The following is a 20,048-nucleotide window of genomic DNA, read 5'->3' on the forward strand; positions in this document are numbered from 1 at the left end:
TTGCATTTTTAATACTAGTCTTTTCTCTAAACCAAACCAAAAAACCTGATTTGTGAGACTTTAATACAAAAGGCGTTGCATACAGTGAATTTGATGACCACTATGGAAATACAAACCAAATGCAGACCACCGGCTATGTGTTTCACAGGCTGCAGTCTAGTTACACAAAGGGTCACAATATTTTCAAAATGTTGAAAGTATCCAATAGGTGCTTAACATTTTTTTATTTTTTTTTGTCAAAGCATTCGATTTATTGATTTCTGTCGGGATATTAAGACAATTCAAACAAACATGAAAAGAAAAATAAGCAAATAGCCTGCAATAGCTTTAAGCCACAATATGCGAAAAATATGGGTGGTTAATATGCAGCAGCAAAGAACTCACATAAGACATATATATTACAAATAGAATCTCCAAAAAGAGATATAAAAATGAGAACTTGCATATAAAATTTCAAGCATTGCCCTATAAAAACATCAGAACTCAACTCAATTTTAGCTAAGAGAGTTCTATCCAAAGTATTGCTTGGTGTTCCAGGATTAACTTCACCACCTGTGTGCTGAGGTATTGGTGTGACGATGTCACAGAGTGAAAGCATGGCCCTGAGCCCTGCCTTAGCCCTGACTGATACATGCAAGGCTGGGGCTCTCATAGTGGTTCTCAGTACGGGGTTTGGCAACAAGGGAGTTGCTGTAATCAGAAACATCCGCTTCCTCCAGATGGAAGGTGCCTATACCACAGGGGCCAAGTTTCGGTTTGGGCGACCGCACCCCGACCATCTCCTCGTAGATGGGGACCTGCGCTTGTGGTTTGACACGGATCCTTCCTCTAGCCTGCATGGAGGACATCAATGACATGGAGAGAAAAGTCACAGACGACGAAAAACAGAGAGTAACTTGTGAAACTGATAACAGCCAGAAAAAAAACAACTGACATAGAGAAACAACATATTTATTCAGCTGAACACAAAAATAATAATAGAGAACGTGTTGCTGTTTAGTGATTTAAATGCATAGTGCAATGTACATATGCAATGTACGTGATCTCACCCAATATATGAGCAGCATCAGGAGCAGCACCAACACAGCAACGCCGGCAAACAGAGCATAGAGCAGAGTGCTGTAGCTGGAGCAGTTACACTGACCGCCTGCAGACAGGTGTTGAATTTCTGATATAAGATTATAAAATATATTCAACAATACATAATACAGCATAATACAAGACAGTAATAGAAACCATTGATACATGAATCATTTTAACATGAGATATGGCAGAACCAAAACAGCACTCAAGACAATAGCTTGAAGCTGAATGATGGAGGAAGTGAAAGGCCCCGGCAGACTTAGTTCCCCCTTAAGAGAAACGAGGGGTTGGCTGAGAACACGTAAAACAGACGTGCCTATGGGACAGCAGACGTTGAGGTATGGTAGTAAAGAGATGACTCTTGACTGAAACCTCCAACCAATACAACCGTTGTTATTCAACTGAACCGGGGGGGGGGGGGGGGAGCGATAGGGTTTTTAGAGATGGACCCGGATGGTCGCCCACCTTGCACGGAAACATAGACGACGGGCGAGCGCAGGCTGTGGCCGGCCAGAGGCCTGCTGGCCAGCAGCAGGCTGCAGCTGTAGAAGCCGCTCTCCTGGGGCTGCAGATTAAGCAGCGTGACGTTGAACACCATGCCCCCCGCGGTGGGCGTCGTCGCGAACACTAGCCGATGGGCCGGGAAGGGGGAGGAGGACCGGGAGGAGGGGAGCATGGAGCTGGGGGCGGGTAGCCGCTGGTCCCTGGAGTGGTGGAGCAGCTCCACGGGGCCTGAGCTCCTCTGACGATTGAGGCTGTACCCCTCCACCGCCGCCTGCCGACCCTCACCTAGAGGGCGCGTGCATGGGAGCACGACCGAGCCCCCGGCGGACGTCTCCATGTGCACTACGTCCAGCGAGCGGGGGTCGTCTTTGGGGGGGGGGGGGGGGGGGGGAAGAGGAAGCGGAAGTCATGGCAGGATGTGCGGACGGAGAACGCAATGTGTTGTGCGATGGAGTTGTTGAAATAAGGACAATTGGTGCGTGCCATCAGTGTTGAAAGCCTTTTCTCACGTATTTTTCATAAGAACTTCTAAACATAAAAATAGCCTCTTAATGCAAAATACCCACTTGATTGGCAAAACTTATTTTGTCTCTCTGAAAAATACCATGTGTAATCTGAATTAAATTCAATACTATTAATAGGTTGGCTGAATTAACCTGAGATGTTTCAAATGCCGTATCGACAACGCTTTGACTTAGAAATAATTAACTGAAATGATTAAAGGAAAAGGCCTATGTGAAGGCCTATCTGATTTTCTCAAACTATGTTATAAATATGTTGTGCATAATAGTGCTTTGGCTCGAAAGCTGGGTTTTCTTATCTTAAGCTGACGTGACTTATCGAGCCAGACGGAGTATGATTATTCGTGTGTTCTAGGTTTCGGATTCGTCTTGACTCTTTCTTCACATGAGAAACAGTTCAACTGGAGACAGTAAGGAGACCCAATTCATAACAAGAAGTTGGTAGATCCCCGTAAATTCATTTATAAGTTAGGCCTACTATCCTAACAATAATAACTATAGCCAAATACGAATAATAATAAATAGTATAGACAAATTAAATAATGTAAATAAATCAAACTCAGCTCACCATTAACAACGTAGATGAAGAATGCGACCTCCCCAGGAATGATCCTATCATCCGGCGTTGCTTCGATGACGAACTCGCAGCAGTAGCGGTCGGTATCGCCGGGCCTCAGGTCCGAGATGGTCACGTTCACCTGCCGGACGCTGGGGTCACCGCTGACGTTGAATCGCTTGTCGTCGAGATGGTTCGACACGTACGGCTTGACACTGTCCTTGTGCATGAACAGCACTTGTTCCTGGCGCAGCCAGCACCGCTTCAGGCGGACGCCGTACGCCGAGGTGTCCTCTGTACCTGGTGGGCCTGAGCATCGGAGGACCGCTGACTCCCCCACGTGCCTCTGAAGGAGCTCGACGCCAGCGCGCACTAGATGGTCGAAGAGAAATGAGGGAACTTATTCAGAGGTTCAGCCTAAAGGGGTCTGGAAAGGTCGCGTATGGCTAGTTTCGGACTTTTATTTATACTGAGTGATTTGCAAAATTTGAATTAGTTAAATCGGTCGTAAAAAAAATGGCTCAAAAACGTTTTCGTTTGAAAAAAACATGTTTTGAGTTGTTAGCCTATATTAACGGAATTATGTTCTAAAATTAAAACACTAGATAGGCTACACTTACCATTTCCACTGATAATCACCATCCATAAAACATAGAGATGAGGAATCCCCATTTTACAATCAATACGTGAATCCTGGTCCACCTAGACTTCCGTGCTTGACCCTAGCCTAGAGTGGGTGCTGGATCGAGCACCATGACGAATGGATAGAAGTATGGAGGTGAAAGATGAGATCCGCACTGAAGCCCAACCCTCAAACCTAGGGAGGAAGCAAGCAGATCGCATCTGCTTGAAAACCCTGACTGAGGAGCCCCATCACGTTTGTACGGAGGCCAGGATGTGATATGGTAGTATATTTTTATGCGTTGAACTAAACCGCAGGCGCGTTTCAGTAAGTCGCACGCGCCCTTCAAGTAAATCGCACGCGCACTTTAGTAAGTCGCACGCACGCTTTAATAAAGCTCGTGCTTAACGCGCCCCTGCCCTACACTATTTCATTGATCAGACAGCGCCATGTACAGAAGCGTAGCCTAATGCAATCACTTCAGAAAATAAATTCTGCTCTTTTTTAAATAACGAGATAGGCTACCTCAAAATCCCAAGAGAAGCTCTCATTCTCATAAGAGCTCTACTTCATCATAGCAAACATGTCCCGCCTGTTAATTTTAATCCAGTTTTATTTTGGTTTACGTTTTTTAAATGTTGGGAGATACTCGACTACCTACTCAAGCAATAGTTATGGCATTGTTATTAGTTTGTCGACTTGGCGTACTAGTACTTTTACAGGCTGAACGTTAAAATACTTCTTAACTTAGAGAGATGGCATCTGCAGTAGTGCGCAATTGGACCTTCGAGGATTCCTGGTCACTTAATTCCCGTAAAACCACTCTCTCCCACCAGTCTTGGCTGCGGACTCGCATCCAAATTCCTCTTGTTTGCGGCGGAGCTTAGGGTAAATATAAAGATCTGACGAGAAATTGACGTTGCTGCGCTGTCCTGCTCCTTCTTAATTGAAGGAGCAGGCAGAGAAAAGCTCTCTCCTGCTGTGCTTTCATTAAAATCAAATTTAAAATCCCCGATAGTGATAAGACATCCATTATGTCGCCGCCGGTCCAGAGATGTGTCAGGTGTGCGCGAGAGACATAACGGACACTTTTGTTACTGCCATGTATACAGTACATTCGGAACACATTTTAGGAACAGATCTATGCCGCATAGAAATCTATGCAGATCAGATGTGCCATGTAAACGCGGCAAATGTGAGACAAGGCAGTATCACTCGAGACACAACGTTTATTCAGATCAACAAAGCATACCTACAGATCGTCCAAGGGAGATAATGCCCCCGACTAATTATTTCAGTAAAGTAGCCTATACGAGCAGAAAATTGGCACATGCAGTTTGCGCGCCCTTCTCCGGTGCAGACATGTTGGCCGCCGTTTCGGACCCTGCATCCCGCTGCTCATCTAGAGTCACAGCGGCCTCCCGCAGCAGCTCCGCCACCGTCTTTTTCGCCATTTTCACCTTATTACTATGTACGTCAACACACTCAAACCTGGCACAATGCTAGGCATAGAAAAGAAAGTGCCAAGTGCTAGGTCGTGGATGATCAGCTGGTCTGACGAGGAAGTGACGTAGATCCCGCCCAGACGCGATTGGTTGATACGTTTTGCTAAATCTTTTGCAAAGCGTTTTGCATAATCTTTTGTAAAACGAAGTGTCTTGCGGATTGAAATGTAATTTGAATTTCGCAATGCACGGAGCGTGGCGAAGTGCATCACAATCACGGGGACGCTATAGCTTTTCAATTTGAATAAAGGAACTCAAAAAATTGGACGATGTTATTCTACTTTTATTGTTATAACTTTTGCAAATTGTATTGAGGATTTCATTGTCAATTTGCATATTAAAATCCACTTTGAATAACGTATTCACAAATTACATTGTTAAATTGCATAATGAATGGTCAATTGCATAATGTAATGACTTATTGAATTGCAAGTTGCAAATTGCATTGCCATTTGAATTTTGCTACATATCTGCTTCCATACACACGTGGTGGCATGTCATGGGACCTTTAAAATCCCTGATCCAATCAATAAAAGGCTAGAATCTGTAATTTGACCGCAGGGAAGGTTATTTTTAATTGTAATTATATTAAACTCGATAGTCAAACGCATTTCTCTGATAGGATTAGGAGAAAGCGTGCAAGTTTGACGGACCAATCCTTGTGCTTGAGGCTGGACTTTTCCCGGATTCCTCCTACGAAGAAAACACAGGCCACGTTTATACGTAGCAGGGTATTTATAGAAACGAATATTTCCCCCCCTCCGTTTTAAAAAAATAACATTGTGCACACAGCATCGTTTTCAAAAAAGTTGTCGTTTACATCAAAACGCATAAATACGCCGTCGAGCGCCATTATAACTATGCCAAACGTATGGGCGGTGTCACACTAAATTTGTACCGGCTGCCAAATTTGTACCGGGTGCGTCATCCATACGTAATCCACTCCAAATCTGCCTGGCAACGGATGATCGCTTCGTCCGTTGCCTGGCAACGGACGATCGCGTCGAATGACTGAAAGGTTCACGAACATTCGCGAACCTTCTATCTAGCGATCCGTTATCTGTATTGTGCTATTTCGTCCTTGACCTGCTTTAAACACTCAGTTTACTTGCTAAATTTGATTAAACAATTAAATACAATACAAATATAAAGTAAAAACAAGTGTTATCTAGATCCGTTTTCTGTATTACGTTATTTCGTCTTTGGCAACATGAGCGCAAATGTTTTTTGAAACCCGCTTTAAACACTCAGTTTACTAGCTAAATTTGATCAAACAATTAAATACAATACAAATATAAAGTAAAAACAAGTGTTATCTAGCGATCCGTTAACTGTATTATGTTATTTCGTCTTTGGCAACATGAGCGCGAATGTTTTTTGAAACCTGCCCGGCAACGGACGATGCGATCATCTGCTGACAGGCAGGTTTGGAATGTATTACGTATGGATGATGCGCCCGGTACAAATTTGGCAGCCGGTACAAATTTAGTGTGACAGCGGCAGTGTAGTAGAGCTTAGATCGGGCCCAGAAAATCAAGCCCGACCCGGCCCGAGCCCGTGCACGTTCTGTCCGAGCCCGGCCCGACACATTAACCGTAATTATGAGCACAAGCCCGATTTCAACCCGACTTTTTTTTTTAATACATATGTAACTTTGTACATATTTGTTACTAGGCCTACTCTGCTAAATATATATGTAAGGGATAATGTATAGAACGCCGGTCATTATCGGGAAAATAAGCCCCGACAGGGCGAACAGTAGGCCTACACCGACCGACGCGCAGCGAAGGTGTCTTGCTTCGCCCTTAAGGGGCTTATTTTCGACAATGACCAGCGACGATCTATACATTATCCCGCTTATCACACGGCTACTTGCCAAAACGAAAAAATAACTTTACATGGTGTGTCTTTTTACAATTTATTCGTTACCAGCATTCTTAGTGTTGATCAGCAGAGAAATAATTTGTCCGCAAAGACGGTGACGTCGCTTAGCAACGGAAGACGCTGGGCTTGACAAGTCACCGGACTACTACCCATGCAAGTGAACGGAGCGTTCCACGGCATTGAGAAGACCCGTGTAATAAAGGCCTATAATATTTCTGTTTATGGCATAGATTTCTCCTCAGATTAGGCCAATAAACCAATGATAAAAATTTATAAAAAAATCGTTGATCAAAGGCCCGGGCTCGGGCAGAGAATCTAAACTCTAGTAGGGAGAAGGATAAAGCCATGCAAGCCAATCAGAATCCTCAGAATCAACAACGAATAACACGAGCGTCTTCCTATAACAAACAAACTGTAAACATAGGGCGCTCATATGACGTTAAGCATTTCCTGGCGCATAATGTGACGCTTCAGAACCTAAAACCCCGTTTCTCCCCGTTGACACAATATATAACCAGCGTTTTCAGAAATCTCCACTTAGGCCGGAGTTTTTAGAAATTATCGTTTTCTGTGACAAAAACTGCGTTTTCGTGTAAATGAGAGGCCAAACCGCATGGAAATATCTGCGTTTTCCCTTCGTGTAAACGGGGCCACAGTCGCGCCCCGGATAGCTACGCGCTGTTGAAATAGAGCTGTTAAGTGAATGAGATCTTCTTAGGATTTTGAGGTAACTCGTAAACTTATAAAAACTGAATTTATTGCTTTAAAAAAATCCCAGAATTCTGAGCTAAAACATAATTAATTTTCTGAAGCGAGAGTGGCGAAGTCAATCATCTACCAGTAGAGCCCATGGCACCTATGAGATCGAAAAATATGAATGGGATTCAATGGAGAGCAAGTAGTTAATTTCTGGTCCCAGCCTTTATATGCCCTGGATTACACGTAGGTTTGTGAATTTAAATGATTTTTCATGCAAAGAAAACAAAAAAAATCACAAAGAAGTTTGATATACGGTTATATAAAGACTGGGACCAGAATATAATTACTGACTAATTGAAACCCATTCATATTTTTCGATCTCATAGGTCCCATGGGCTCTACCGGAAGGGGCGTGACTTCGCCACTAATGCATTACGCTTCCTTACATGGCGCTATCTGATCAATAAAATAGGGTAGAGCAGTGCTCTCGCACTGTAATACATCAAAGGCTTGCGGATAGTGTTTTTATTGTGGTTGAGGTCGTCAGGCCAGCATGGCAGAGCATGTGCTCCATAAGCTTTTAGCAAAAGTACATAGGCCTACATGAAGACCGGAGACATGTCAAGATGTCCGCCTTGAGGGAAATAGTCTGGCTGCCAGTCTATCTATATATCTCTATAAATATAACCATCTAAATATGACCCACTTGTAACCGTTGAATCAAAAACAGTTAACTTGTGCCCATCATTTCATGACTTATTTTTTCTTTAGACATCTGATAACCGACCGGTTTACTCATCCACAAGGTCATGTCACGACCTTGAGCAGAATCAAGGAAACTGAGATGAAAGAATATTTCCGTAATATTGTCGCACATAGTATTCATTGTATTCAAGTATTACTGGTGCCAAAAAAAAGATAAAATGACCCACCACGTGGAGGCACTTAAAACATTTCTTCAATAAAATAGTTTTGATATCACTGACCTATATTACTTATTGCCATGTAAAAAAAGTAGGCATACGCAGCAAAATTACCTTTATTAAGCTCATTAAGACAGAATCATTTAGGACAGACACTGCATTACTGTTAACAGTACATCCATGCACACCAAGTATAATAAAAAAATAAGGATCAAATCAGAGGACGTTCACAATTAAGGTGTAGGTTTGTAGGATCTTTGTTACATGTGAATACTGTACCTCATACTGATGCCACACACAAATTGAACATTGCGCTAGGAGGGAAATTCTGTCTTACTTATGGCGGATCATTGAATGGTAAATCATTGGCAAATCATTTCTCAATCGACTTGAGAAATATTTACATTTGGTCCGTCCCTACACCACAGAGAACTAAATCAAAACGACTGCAGAACCAACCTGAATGAAGACTTCTCCCACAGGACACGCCAGCATTCTCTTTAGTTTGTTTCAAAGTTGGGCTTTATTACAACAGATTGTTAAAACATTACAGAGGATGGACACAAGCAAGCCTCGCTGGGCAGGGGGTAGCTTTAGGGACACCTGAGCAGGTCAAGAGTAAAGCTAGCAGCTGCCAGGCTGAGGAGCACCGTGGGGACACACTGGTCAAGTCTGTCACCGACGCCCTCACCAACCGCGGTTGGGGACACGAGTCCAACAGCACCAGAAGTGCTGTGAGGGCATCAATGATTCTACCAAAACAAAAACATAAAGAGGAAAGTAAAAGTGAAAAATAAAATAAAAACACGTTTACAAGAGAAACTTGCCTTTTCTTTTAGGGGATCGCTCATGTGACTCCAGCAGCTTCCAAACAAAAATAGGATTCTGTACTTAAACACGCTTCACTTCTACAAACCTGAGTGGAACACAGGGGCAGAGAAACGCATGTATAAACAGCCGGCAGACCGTTCCTTCCCCCACCCCGCTAAAAGGTATTGCATTAAACGTCCGTGTGTTACTCAGGCTTTATCGGTTTGTCTTCAGTGCCCCTGGTCCTACAGCTCACTGCCTGCGGCTAGGTTTGGAAAAAAGCACAAGGATCAGAGAAAGGTGCTAACCTCCAAACCTAGTGAGGTGCTTCAGTAGCGGCCCGCGGGGGACATGACCGGGGGCCGCATCCCCATGGGGGGCCCGGCCTGGTAGGGGGGCACCATTGGAGGAGCCTGCCCGTAAGGGGGCATCCCCCCAGGCAGGTAGCCAGGCATGCCCTGTGGAGGGGCCCCATACTGACCTATATGGGGAGGGAAACATTTTTTTTATTTACAGCCTTCAGACTTACAATAAACGGCCTGCTTTACATTATTATTAACTGTACATCCAGGTCATCACTTAAAAAGGTGTTGCAGGTACGATTTAAGAGCAGTTATTAAAGTCTAAAGAGTTAGAAAGGCATAGCCTTCCATCAGTCAGGGTCGAATGAAATGGGCCGAGTATCCATTTTCAATTGACTGCGCTGGCCCATTTAGATTCTAGACCACTGCAGGTTCAATTCTGATCTAAAAGGGCAGTTCTTCCGTGACTGGTTTGGGGAATTCATCTTGCCTGTTAATCACAGTCGTGTGAAGTGAAATGCAATACTTCCCAATACCCTTATCGCTCCCTTATAACTCAAATCATACCTACAGCACCTGGAGGTACAACGTTCATAAACAAGGTTATTATGCTCATTCAAGAGTCTTTAGGCTCAATCTACCTTCTGAGTCAATTCCCCCAAAGCGGAGTCATTTGAGTCATCTCTTACCGTGCATGGGGTGTCTCATGCCAGGCTGCTGTGGTGGCATACCTTGCTGCGGAGGCATCATGCCGCCCGCTGCGGCCACGGGCTGACCCACCACATGTGGCTGACCCACCACGTGGGGCTGACCCACCACGTGGGGCTGTCCCACCCTGGTCAGCAGGCGCTGGTAGCGGGGTAACTGAGCCTTACGCTCCTCCTGGTAGGGGGAAGTGGGGGAAGGGGGCAATGGGGGGGAGACAGAAAGGAGACAATCAGGCGGGAGAGGGAACCTAGAAGGCCTCTTTAATGCAAAAAAATGCAAGACATAATGCAAAGAAAATGGAAACAAACATTATTCAAAATTGTCAATTGTGTTCACTCAAAGTCCCTCCCTCCCCGTCAGGCATACCTCCAAACCCACTCCCCCAAATGACATGATTAGATCGCTAGGTTTAGCAATAGTTGGGCTTGAATATTATTATTTATTTTTTTATTGTGAATAGATCGGCCTAGCCTTGTGGACGACACTGGTCATGTGCATTCGTGTAAGGGCAGGTAAGCCATCCGATCATTTCATTTGGGCTGAATTAACTAATTGAACGGTCTTATTACAGGCCTGCAACAGCTCACCGATTTTCCTTTTTTTTTTGTGTTTTGATCCTTTAATTTATTGATAGCCGTCTGGATGTTCATAGAATTTTCACAAATAATGACAAAAAATTCTTCTTAAATAAGCTGCCTACCCTACCTTTAAAAAATATATTATAAATACTCTATTCAACAGTGAGGTAAAAAAAAATGATTGAATGAATTACAAATGAGATGTCTGTATTAAATGCAAGCCTTTTTGTACAAACATATCAGTAATTACTTACTGTGAAAGGTCATAGCGCAAAGCTCAGACTACTTACCAGCGAGACGTCCTCATCAGGGTGGATCAACTTACTGGTCGCACTCGTTGTGGTCAGTGTGGCGGGCTTACTGGTCACCGGGACTGGGGGCTTAGCCCCGCCGCCACTAGAAAGGTTAGAGGAAGAAGCAGACGAGGAGGAGGTAGGGGGTTGGGTGTATGCAGGGAATGTTGCTTTTGGCGGCTCAGTGGAGGGTGCGCTGTGGGAGGGGGCCGACACCGACGCACTCTGCTGGGCCTGACGGGGAACAAGAACCAAGATCAGCAACATTCACAGAGACTCACAACATTAACTTTATGTAATATTACTGCACGACTGCACGTCCATGCTCAGTTTCCATTTAGTGGAGCACATACTTATGGAGGGTGCTTATAGTACTGGTTTTGCTTGTTCTAAAAGTTGAGTGTCTACTCTAAAGTATGTGCCACGCCTTCCCCTCAGGCCTCCTGGCCTCGGTTGTAAGCATGGTTTTTCATGTAGAATGGCAGAACAAGATTGATAACTAGACACTGTGAGGGGAAGTGAACCTATGCCATCTAGTGGTGGAGTTTCAAAACTGAGCCAGAGACTCTTTCTACATTGAAAGTGCTAAGAAAAGAGAAGCTATGTTAGCCAGAATATGTTTAAACATCGTGATTTCCAGTTGAGATCTGGACACGGATCAATCACACAATTACCTGTGCTGCGCTGGGGAAGAGGGGCTTTGTCACGGCTGGCTGGGCTGGGGGAACAGCAGGCCGGCTGGGCATGCCTGAACCCGCTGCAGGCGGCTGACCCATGAGGGGCATGCCAGGCCTAGGGGCCATGTGGGGTGGCATCCCTGGAACAAACAACATAGGTTCAGAGTCACTTTAGGTTGAGATGTAATTCGATCACACACGCTGGTGGACACAACATTTAAATGGCCTCCACTTTACTCCAACAGAAATTGTGACAGTAGTATCTAGGTCAACAGTGTGTGAAAAGAGAAAAAAAATTGCTTTTAAATTTACTCACTTGAAAAGGAGTGATTAAACTGGTTACCTGGGGGCATGCCGGGCATCCCTTGCATCATATGGGGCATCATCCCTGCCATCTGCATCATGCTGCAGAAGGCCACCATGTCAGAATGGAATACAAAAGTAGAAAATAAACCAGCGTGCACACTGGATGAACCGTGAGCCACCCACATTCACCTTTTACCACAGGAAGAGGCAAAAGGTGCAACATAACTTTATAATACTGTGTGACAGCAATAAACACTACATGGTGGTGCAAGTGCCCTCAAACAACATGCTGCATATGATGAAATTAACTGGCTGATAATTAGGTAATGGACTTTTGTTTTTAATGACATGTGTTTTTTGTTCATCATGCTCTTGAATGTATGTTTTTTCCTGGCTCATAATGGATTTTTGGGTGTTGAACAGGCACGGCAACATAACCAGTGTACGTACAGTAAAGGCAAACAAATCTATCCTGTTATTTATGACCATTTGATGAAAATATATGTTATGCCTTATGAAATTAGAACCAAAATAACCTTGAAAAACAAAATGTATTACAACATGGAAGTATCAACAGATACTCGCATCGAAAAAATTAAAAAGATGTACGTCTCTGGTCGACCAATCAGGATGCTTTCAGTCAACCAACGAAAATTTTAATCTGGGACTTAAAAGGTAGTTTATACAACTACGTAGCTGTGATGACCAGATATGGTTACAGCTTGTCGCTTATGTGGATATTCTAATAAATCTGATTATGCTGGAAATTTGTCTAAGTAGTTTGATATAAACATGTACCAAATACAATAAAAGCAGGTCTACCGGATCGGTTATTCCAAGGGTTGCAAAGCTAGTAGTGAAGGGAGACTGAAGACATACCCTGGTGGCATCCCATGCATGTGGCCAGGGGGCATGCCATGCATCATGGGCGGGACGCCTGGCATCATTGGAGGCATTCCTGCATAAGAAACATCATTGAGCCACACAGCGGACACAGTTCACATGTCCTACATTGTTTAGGTGAGGTGTTTAGGTCGAAACAAAGCAGTGCTTCATATTCCATCTTGACTCACTGAACATAAACCAGTGCTTGGAAAGGAAACCATTGATTTAAGTGACTGAAGGCTTGCCTTGGTAGCCAGCAGGGGGCATGACCGGGGCAGGCTGGCCCATGGCAGGGTTGTAGCTAGCGGGGGCCTGAGCAGCTGGCGGGTGCTGAAACGAGGGCCCTGGCTCGTCATCATCATCTTCCTCATCCGAGGCATCTTCGTTCTGCTTTTTTTTCTGGCTTTCTGGAGGGCCAGACACAACACATGGAGGTTAAGGATCCAACAGGTTTTAAGATCAGCCAACACAATGAGCGGGGAGGTGGCAAAATGGAGTGCCACGTGGTTATTGGCCAATGGTCCATACCAGTTACCAGCAAGTAAGTTGTTGCACATGCGTTTCTTCTCATGCCAATTTGAATCATCCTCAATCATATATTCATGAAAATGATTTGAAAGCCCCTTTGAGACCTGTAAAATATAAACAAAAAGATGAGTCAATCTTTTTGTTTACCTTGAGATTTTTGTTCCAGCGTTCTCCGTCTCTCCTGCATGTCTTTCTCTGGAATCCCCTCCATGCCATAGATCTCCAGCTCTATGTCTATTCTTCCAGGTATAGCATTTGGTACACCATCAATGGTCTCTTTGTGTACCTGGAGCAGGGTTAGGGTTAATAAGGAAAGGGTTATAGACAGTATAGAGTCAGACTGGGCTGTACATGTTTGCCACGATAAAGAAAGACACTCACCTGCATGCAGTGGATGGCCAAACCCGGACCAGTGTATAGCTTTTTGTGACATATGTGGCACTTGAAATGTTTAGCCTTCTGGTGTTGGATGAGGATCTTTTCGTCGTCAAAGTCACGATTACAGTACCTGGGATGGCCGAGTGAAGGATCAAGTTGGTAGACAACAGACTGCCAACATTACTCAAGACAGGGGCCTACAGGGCCGCTTCTAGATTGTCTTTCCACACAAGCCCACAATGCATGACACAGATATAACCATACAAACACACTTATTGATTCACTCTCCTGCGGCCAAAAACCTAATGGTAGATTAAAAGGGTTAAACGTGAATAGCGGTCCAACGTCACATAAACGCTTCTAATAATACATCGTCCTCCTGCGAGTATCGGATGAGCTCGGTGTTTATTATGAGGACACCCGTGCGGGCTGTGAACACGTCACGACTACTCGTTGATATAAACGCCAAGGCAATTCATGAACAAGTTGGATAGACGTACGTTAGCCTCCAATGAGTGACTACGAATCATCGAGACGAAGACCATGTTGATTGGGAATGAAACCCACCGCTAATTCAAACAGCTAGCTCCAATGCTACCAGTTACACGCACAAAAATACACCATTATTAGACACATGGATAAGGTGAAAAGAAAGACTCGTAAGCCTTCTTCGCGGCTCTTCGGCGGTAGTCATTCATTATGAAAGGAGATCGAGCGGCGGTCACACACGCGGATCCCATGTAGCATCGGAGCTAATGAACTTTCCTACCTTCTTACGCAACGCCTGGGCCTCGCTTTCTTTTGTCGCGCTAACGAGGAACGACTTAAGTATAACACCCTTTTCGGTAACATTTAGTTCAAAAGGATACCAACACCATGGCTTCATCTGCTTCTTCTTCTTCCTTCCCATTGTTGAACGATGGCAAAGCTTCGTGCAGCACAAAGCAGGATTATGATCTGCTGCGGTTTGATGTCATGCCTTGGCCCCGTCACGACGCCGAAAATGGCGCCTTCAGGGGCGGAAGTGAAATAAACCACATTTCCAACAATGCATTGCGCATTTGTTGCTGGCGGCGCTTCGAAACAAAGCGACTGGTCTATCTATCTTGTGTCTCGAAGTTGCGAAACGATTAATAACAACGTCAACAATATTATCAATGCTATTCAAGGTGCATAGATAAATAAATTCCATTATGGGATGTTTACGCAATACAATACGTATTATTTCAACATGTAATACCGTTTTGGTTCACTTGATGGAGACAGTGTACTCTTATAGTTCAACTAAGTCATTAAATAGCGAAGACGAATAGATTGTTTGTGTGTGTGTGTGTGTGTGTGTGTGTGTGTGTGTGTGTGTGTGTGTGTGTGTGTGTGTGTGTGTGTGTGTGTGTGTGTGTGTGTGTGTGTGTGTGTGTGTGTGGCATTAATAGACCAACAATAACACTATGAGAATTGGTTTATTCATAAACTAATTTCAAGCAGAATCCAATAACAATTTCAATCAATTCATTGCTGCAGAATATATGTTCACATGTAACATCCCCACAGTCCCCATTACTTTCAATCTGAGAGAAAGATAAATCATTAAAAGATGATTTATGAAGTCCAAGAACAGAGAGTTCTGTAGCCATCTATGCATTTGTCATGATGCCAAAAATTGTACTCACCATATGGGACTACTGGCTAGACTCAAAAGACATTCACTGACAGCTTACGGTTCCCTTCAGAATGAATTGTGGGAGATTCTTGGATGCTCCTGCAGTTCATTGATCACTTTGAAGCTTGCTGCTTTTTCATAGGCTGCTCTGCAAACAAATCAACAAACACTGAACTTCTTTCTAGCTGGTCTGAAGACTGCAGACCCTGCTTGGTAAACCCAGCCCATCCTAGGTTTAGTGCCCTGTTACAATGTGAGTTTTCCTTTTTTGAGAGGCTAGGACATTTCTGTTTGTTTGATAAATTGTTTGGCCACACAGTACACAGACACAGACACAGACACAGACACAGACACACACACACACACACACACACACACACACACACACACACACACACACACACACACACACACACACACACACACACACACACACACACACACACACAGAAAGGTTGCCTAGAAGACATGACAAAGGCAATCCACTGTTTGACCCTTGTTCCCATTTTGTCCAGGATCCTGCACAAACACTTTAGTTTTCCAACTTCCCAAAAGCCATATCAGCTGAAAATTATAGAAAAAGTCAGGCTGGTGTGGCGTTATTGTGGACAAATAATGAGGCCATACAACAAGTAAATCCTATTGCCGACAGACAATGGTTCACTCACACAGCTGTACAATAGAAATTGGAATTAAAATAAGAAACTGGCACAGGATGGTAATTAAATAAAATTGTTTAATGTACTCCAGTATTTACATATCAAATCTACAAAATATGCACAATGCTAAAATATTGTCAACAATTCACTCAGTTATATGTCATAGCCCTTATTATATACAATCCCAGATCAGTTTTAACCAAATTAGTTTTGTTTTAAATATAGTTTACACACATTATATACCTACAATATCACAATGCAAACACCTTCCAGCCATGTACTGGTTAAAAATAGCAATTGTATTTTAAAATACTCATCAGTTAATCATTAGTTTATATTCAATTCTGTGCAAGAGCTTAACCTGTTCAACATGAGTCTGTAGATCTCCGGATTCGCATCCATCTTAATTAATTTGGAGCGTAATACATTGTAAATGGAACTTCGTCACTGGTTCATTCAGCAGTTGATTGTGTTTTTATTATACTATAGGACATATTGCTACTTGGTGATAATTTCCCTCTGTTGACTTTTCAAACTGAAATGGAACACTGTCTTATGCTATCCTCTTTAGCATTTATGAAAATTAAAACTAATTTTCCCAATTGGGAAAGATGTTAAGCCAAAATCGTAATTTGTTTTTTCCCATAGTCTTTTCAGAGAGATAGCTAAATCGAATTAATTTGACCTTTTTGGCATTCTTGGCCATCAACCAAATGTCAACTGTAAGTCTGAAACTTTAGTTGCATTAGCTGTACTTTTTCAGTCATTTTAACTAACAAGTAACCAAAGAGGCTAAGCTTTGCTAACAAGTGAAGCAGCACTCGGTGAGTGCCCTCTGGTCTTTTGTGCACCAGTGCTTGTGGCAGACACTTTGGCAACATTTATTTTTTACCACTAAGAGTTTGAATGGCACTTTAATTTCATTAGTGTTGTACATAATGCTCCAAAGGCCTGACACAACACAGTAAGACGTTAAACAAGCACAGAGGCTAAAATACTGCTGAAAGCTGGAGACTTATCTCTTGAGGAAGCACAACACACAGCTGACAACAATGACTAGTACTTTAAATCTCCACTCACAAATATAATCATAACAGTACTGGTAGAGGTTTACATTTTCAAACCCTCTGTTTTCCCTTTTTTTCCCCCTTGTACAGCAAAAGAGGTTTACCAATCTCAACATGTTTTGCTCACTTCAAATCTGTCGTGAAGCATGAAATGGTCCAATGAAATCGATTTCCTTTTACGGTGGTTATTTCCATGTCACTCCATGCAACATAGAATGAAGGTACTGTCACAGAAGAAAGTGTTTGGTTTGAAGGCAGCTTACAGAACAGGCCATCCCGGCTGTAAGCCTACGTTAAAGCTGGTTGCACAGATGGATTATAGCTGACTTGAGGATGAGGAGGCACCGTTGAGTGGAACCGGAGGGCTGAAACATGTGTGATTCACTGTGCTTGTTTGGTTTGTGGTGTTGGCTGCAATTGGCCCAACACCATTGACCCTAGTCTCCCCATTGGCTAACAAAACATGACATAAACAGACCGCAGTCAGATGGTCCTGTCTAGCTCAGACGGTAGAGCATTTACACACAGGGTTACGGCGTTCTATTCCCACTGGGGTCACCCATGCTCAAAATGTATGCACACCGGGTGCTGTAAGACACTTTGGATAAAAGCATCCACCAAATGCCGTGTACATATTTATAGAGATGAGGGGAGAAGGACAGTATGAGGACGGATAAAGGAAGGAACCAAGGGCTTGTGGAATGACGATGGATGAGAAGAAGGGTGGCTTGATGAACCCCCGGTGAGCTTAAGCCTCAGGTTCAGGTGTAAAAGGGTCCCCAGAGCAGAGCCCTGGGGACAGCACCAGCAAGGCCCTCTCACCCCAGCATCTCCTGCCGGAGGGGTAGCAGCGAAGCACCAGGGGGCTCCTCACGGGTGCGGTGGCAGTCGCACGTCCAGCAGGGAGTAGGCGAAGACGTTCCAGAAGACGGCGCAGAGCACGAAGAGGGTGTACACGCAGAAGAAGATCCAGAACAGGGACTGCTCCTGGAGCCTCTGCTCGTAGTTCTGGAGGATCACCACGCCCATGGTCAGCCCCACCGCCACCCCCCCGAGGTGGGCCACAAAGCTGGGGTTGGGACAGGGGGGGAAGGCCTGAGGGTAGAACCGCAGCCAGACCGCCCGGCCAAACTCAACGCTCACTGTTGAGGGAGAGAGGAGGACATGGGGAAAATGAGCATGTGGCCCTTAGTGCAGTTTTAATATGAAGTAACACATTAGTTGTTTAACTTGTATTCAATGAAGATGCACAATGGTGTTTTCATGGTCTTTTGTGCAGAACTGGTCTTACTACCACAAAAAAATAGAGTATGGGCGTATGCACGCTTGTGGTTTGCTTGTGCCAAGTAATCCCTATCATTTGTCTTATTGTGAGGGTTTGCAAGACGATTGTTTATTGATATCGTGTGGGTGCGGTCTTGCTGATTGGTTTACCAGCCGGAGTATGAAGTCAAGTGAGAAAAAGGTACTCCGAAAATAAATTGTCTTAGTTTTGTGTTTATTTTGTTATATTAATGTGGTATTATCCTTTCAATTTATTTTCGGAGTACCTTTACTTGGCAGCTGAAATGGAAGTGGACATTTTATGTTATGCCAAGTTACCTCTGTACTGGCCGTATCAATTATAGAAGAACACATCTTTCCCTCTCACTCCTTCTCTACTGATAGCCCTTCCACACCTAGTCTGCACATCACAATTTGTGTGTGGGGGTGTGTGTAGGAGGGAGGTTGTTCACTGTGATAATGAACAGCAACAGTTTTGTGTTAAAGGCCCTGCTCTTGCTATTCCTGACACCCTGTTTGCATTCAGCTCACCAATCACTGGATCAGAGCCAGCTTTCCTACTCACAATGTAGGTCAAGAGGAGAACAGCTCCTCAATTGAGGATTCAAGCACACTCCAGCCCTTTGTCAAATGATCCTAAACAAGGTTTTAATTAACAGCGGTTATTAAGTCAAGATCATAGAGACCTTACAGTAAAAAAATAACAAATGTTACCGTTCAACAAAAGAGTTTCTGCGGAACCAGTAACCGCTGAGGGCAGAAAGTGTGGGCCATTTTGGACACGTTCTATGTTGTGATATTTTGCAATTAGAAAGAAAATCTCTTAACAGACTTACTGCAAACCAAGGCCATGGCCATCCGAAACAACTTGAACTGGCACTTCATGCCCGACCAATTCTGCATAGGGAGAACGAAAAGGAGAGAGAGACAACAGGATAGGGTAAGAGAGACAAATGAAAAGTGCAGTGAGTAAAATGAAGGACGTTTATGAAGGGTTAAACAAACTAGAAAGACAATGTTTTAACCGCCAGACGCAAGCACACACGTAAACACACACACACACGTAAACACACACACACACACACACACACACACACACACACACACACACACACACACACACACACACACACACACACACACACACACACACACACACACACACACACACACACACACATTGCAACAACCTTTCTCAATTCACGTCCACTTTGAAAAATCTTCTTCGACATTATGGGATGCCTGCTGAACCGACTCTAGTGGAGCAATATAATCACATTATGTCTGAGAGTCGAATAGGAAAACCGATCCATCTCGAGCTCACCGCTCACTTAATGACAGGGAAGAACCCATAACAACATAAAGAGGTCCACCATGTGTTTATGTCTGACACCTCCCTGAGGAGGTTGGGTGTGGACTGCACTCATTTCATTTACCAATCACAGCAGCCAGGTCATTTATTAAATGTGTGTGTGTGAAATAGGAAAGAGTGTAAAAGGTAAATTATATATATGCAATTTGTTTCCAGGTTTCCTGGTTTCCAGTTTCCAGACACATGCACACAAATCAGTGCACACAGACACAGACATACACACACACACACACAAACACAGACG

General features: G+C 43.9%; 3 protein-coding genes across 9 annotated transcripts in view; all 3 read right to left on the minus strand.

The window, feature by feature from the left end:
- Nucleotides 1-207: 207 nt before the first annotated feature.
- On the minus strand, nucleotides 208-3,615 carry cd7al (cd7 antigen-like). 2 transcript variants are annotated; one of them, XM_060046958.1, is made up of 5 exons: nucleotides 3,285-3,615; nucleotides 2,677-3,036; nucleotides 1,549-1,953; nucleotides 1,050-1,168; nucleotides 208-833 (listed from the first exon to the last, which is right to left on the minus strand). In XM_060046958.1, the coding sequence occupies exons 1-5, from the start codon at nucleotides 3,334-3,336 to the stop codon at nucleotides 615-617; spliced, it is 1,155 nt and encodes a 384-aa protein (XP_059902941.1). In that variant the 5' UTR covers nucleotides 3,337-3,615; the 3' UTR covers nucleotides 208-614. The 2 variants fall into 2 exon arrangements, with proteins under 2 accessions (XP_059902941.1, XP_059902942.1); XM_060046959.1 differs by having other exon boundaries at nucleotides 1,050-1,147; nucleotides 3,285-3,612.
- A 4,782-nt stretch (nucleotides 3,616-8,397) lies between these two features.
- znf207b (zinc finger protein 207, b) lies at nucleotides 8,398-14,789 on the minus strand. Of its 4 annotated transcripts, XM_060046931.1 has the most exons (11): nucleotides 14,632-14,783; nucleotides 13,766-13,892; nucleotides 13,532-13,670; nucleotides 13,102-13,263; nucleotides 12,851-12,929; nucleotides 11,982-12,070; nucleotides 11,663-11,805; nucleotides 10,986-11,222; nucleotides 10,099-10,291; nucleotides 9,416-9,588; nucleotides 8,398-9,049 (listed from the first exon to the last, which is right to left on the minus strand). In XM_060046931.1, exons 1-10 carry the CDS (start codon nucleotides 14,670-14,672, stop codon nucleotides 9,437-9,439), a joined length of 1,362 nt encoding a protein of 453 aa, XP_059902914.1. In that variant the 5' UTR covers nucleotides 14,673-14,783; the 3' UTR covers nucleotides 8,398-9,049; nucleotides 9,416-9,436. The 4 variants fall into 4 exon arrangements, with proteins under 4 accessions (XP_059902914.1, XP_059902915.1, XP_059902916.1 ...); XM_060046932.1 differs by having other exon boundaries at nucleotides 8,398-9,588; nucleotides 12,009-12,070; nucleotides 14,632-14,789; XM_060046933.1 differs by having other exon boundaries at nucleotides 8,398-9,588; nucleotides 10,141-10,291.
- Nucleotides 14,790-16,138: 1,349 nt separating this feature from the next.
- Nucleotides 16,139-20,048, minus strand: part of rhbdl3 (rhomboid, veinlet-like 3 (Drosophila)) — a 49,028-nt gene continuing 45,118 nt past the window's right edge. For all 3 annotated transcript variants that reach the window (XM_060046934.1, XM_060046935.1, XM_060046937.1), the window contains 2 exons: nucleotides 19,269-19,329; nucleotides 16,139-18,290 (listed from right to left, as the gene is read on the minus strand). In XM_060046934.1, coding sequence (XP_059902917.1) covers nucleotides 18,019-18,290; nucleotides 19,269-19,329 — 333 coding nt within the window. In that variant the 3' untranslated portion in view covers nucleotides 16,139-18,018. The remainder of the gene's footprint in view (nucleotides 18,291-19,268; nucleotides 19,330-20,048) is intronic.

Source organism: Gadus macrocephalus, chromosome 3 (genome assembly GCF_031168955.1).
Source record: "Gadus macrocephalus chromosome 3, ASM3116895v1".
NCBI lineage: Eukaryota > Metazoa > Chordata > Actinopteri > Gadiformes > Gadidae > Gadus > Gadus macrocephalus.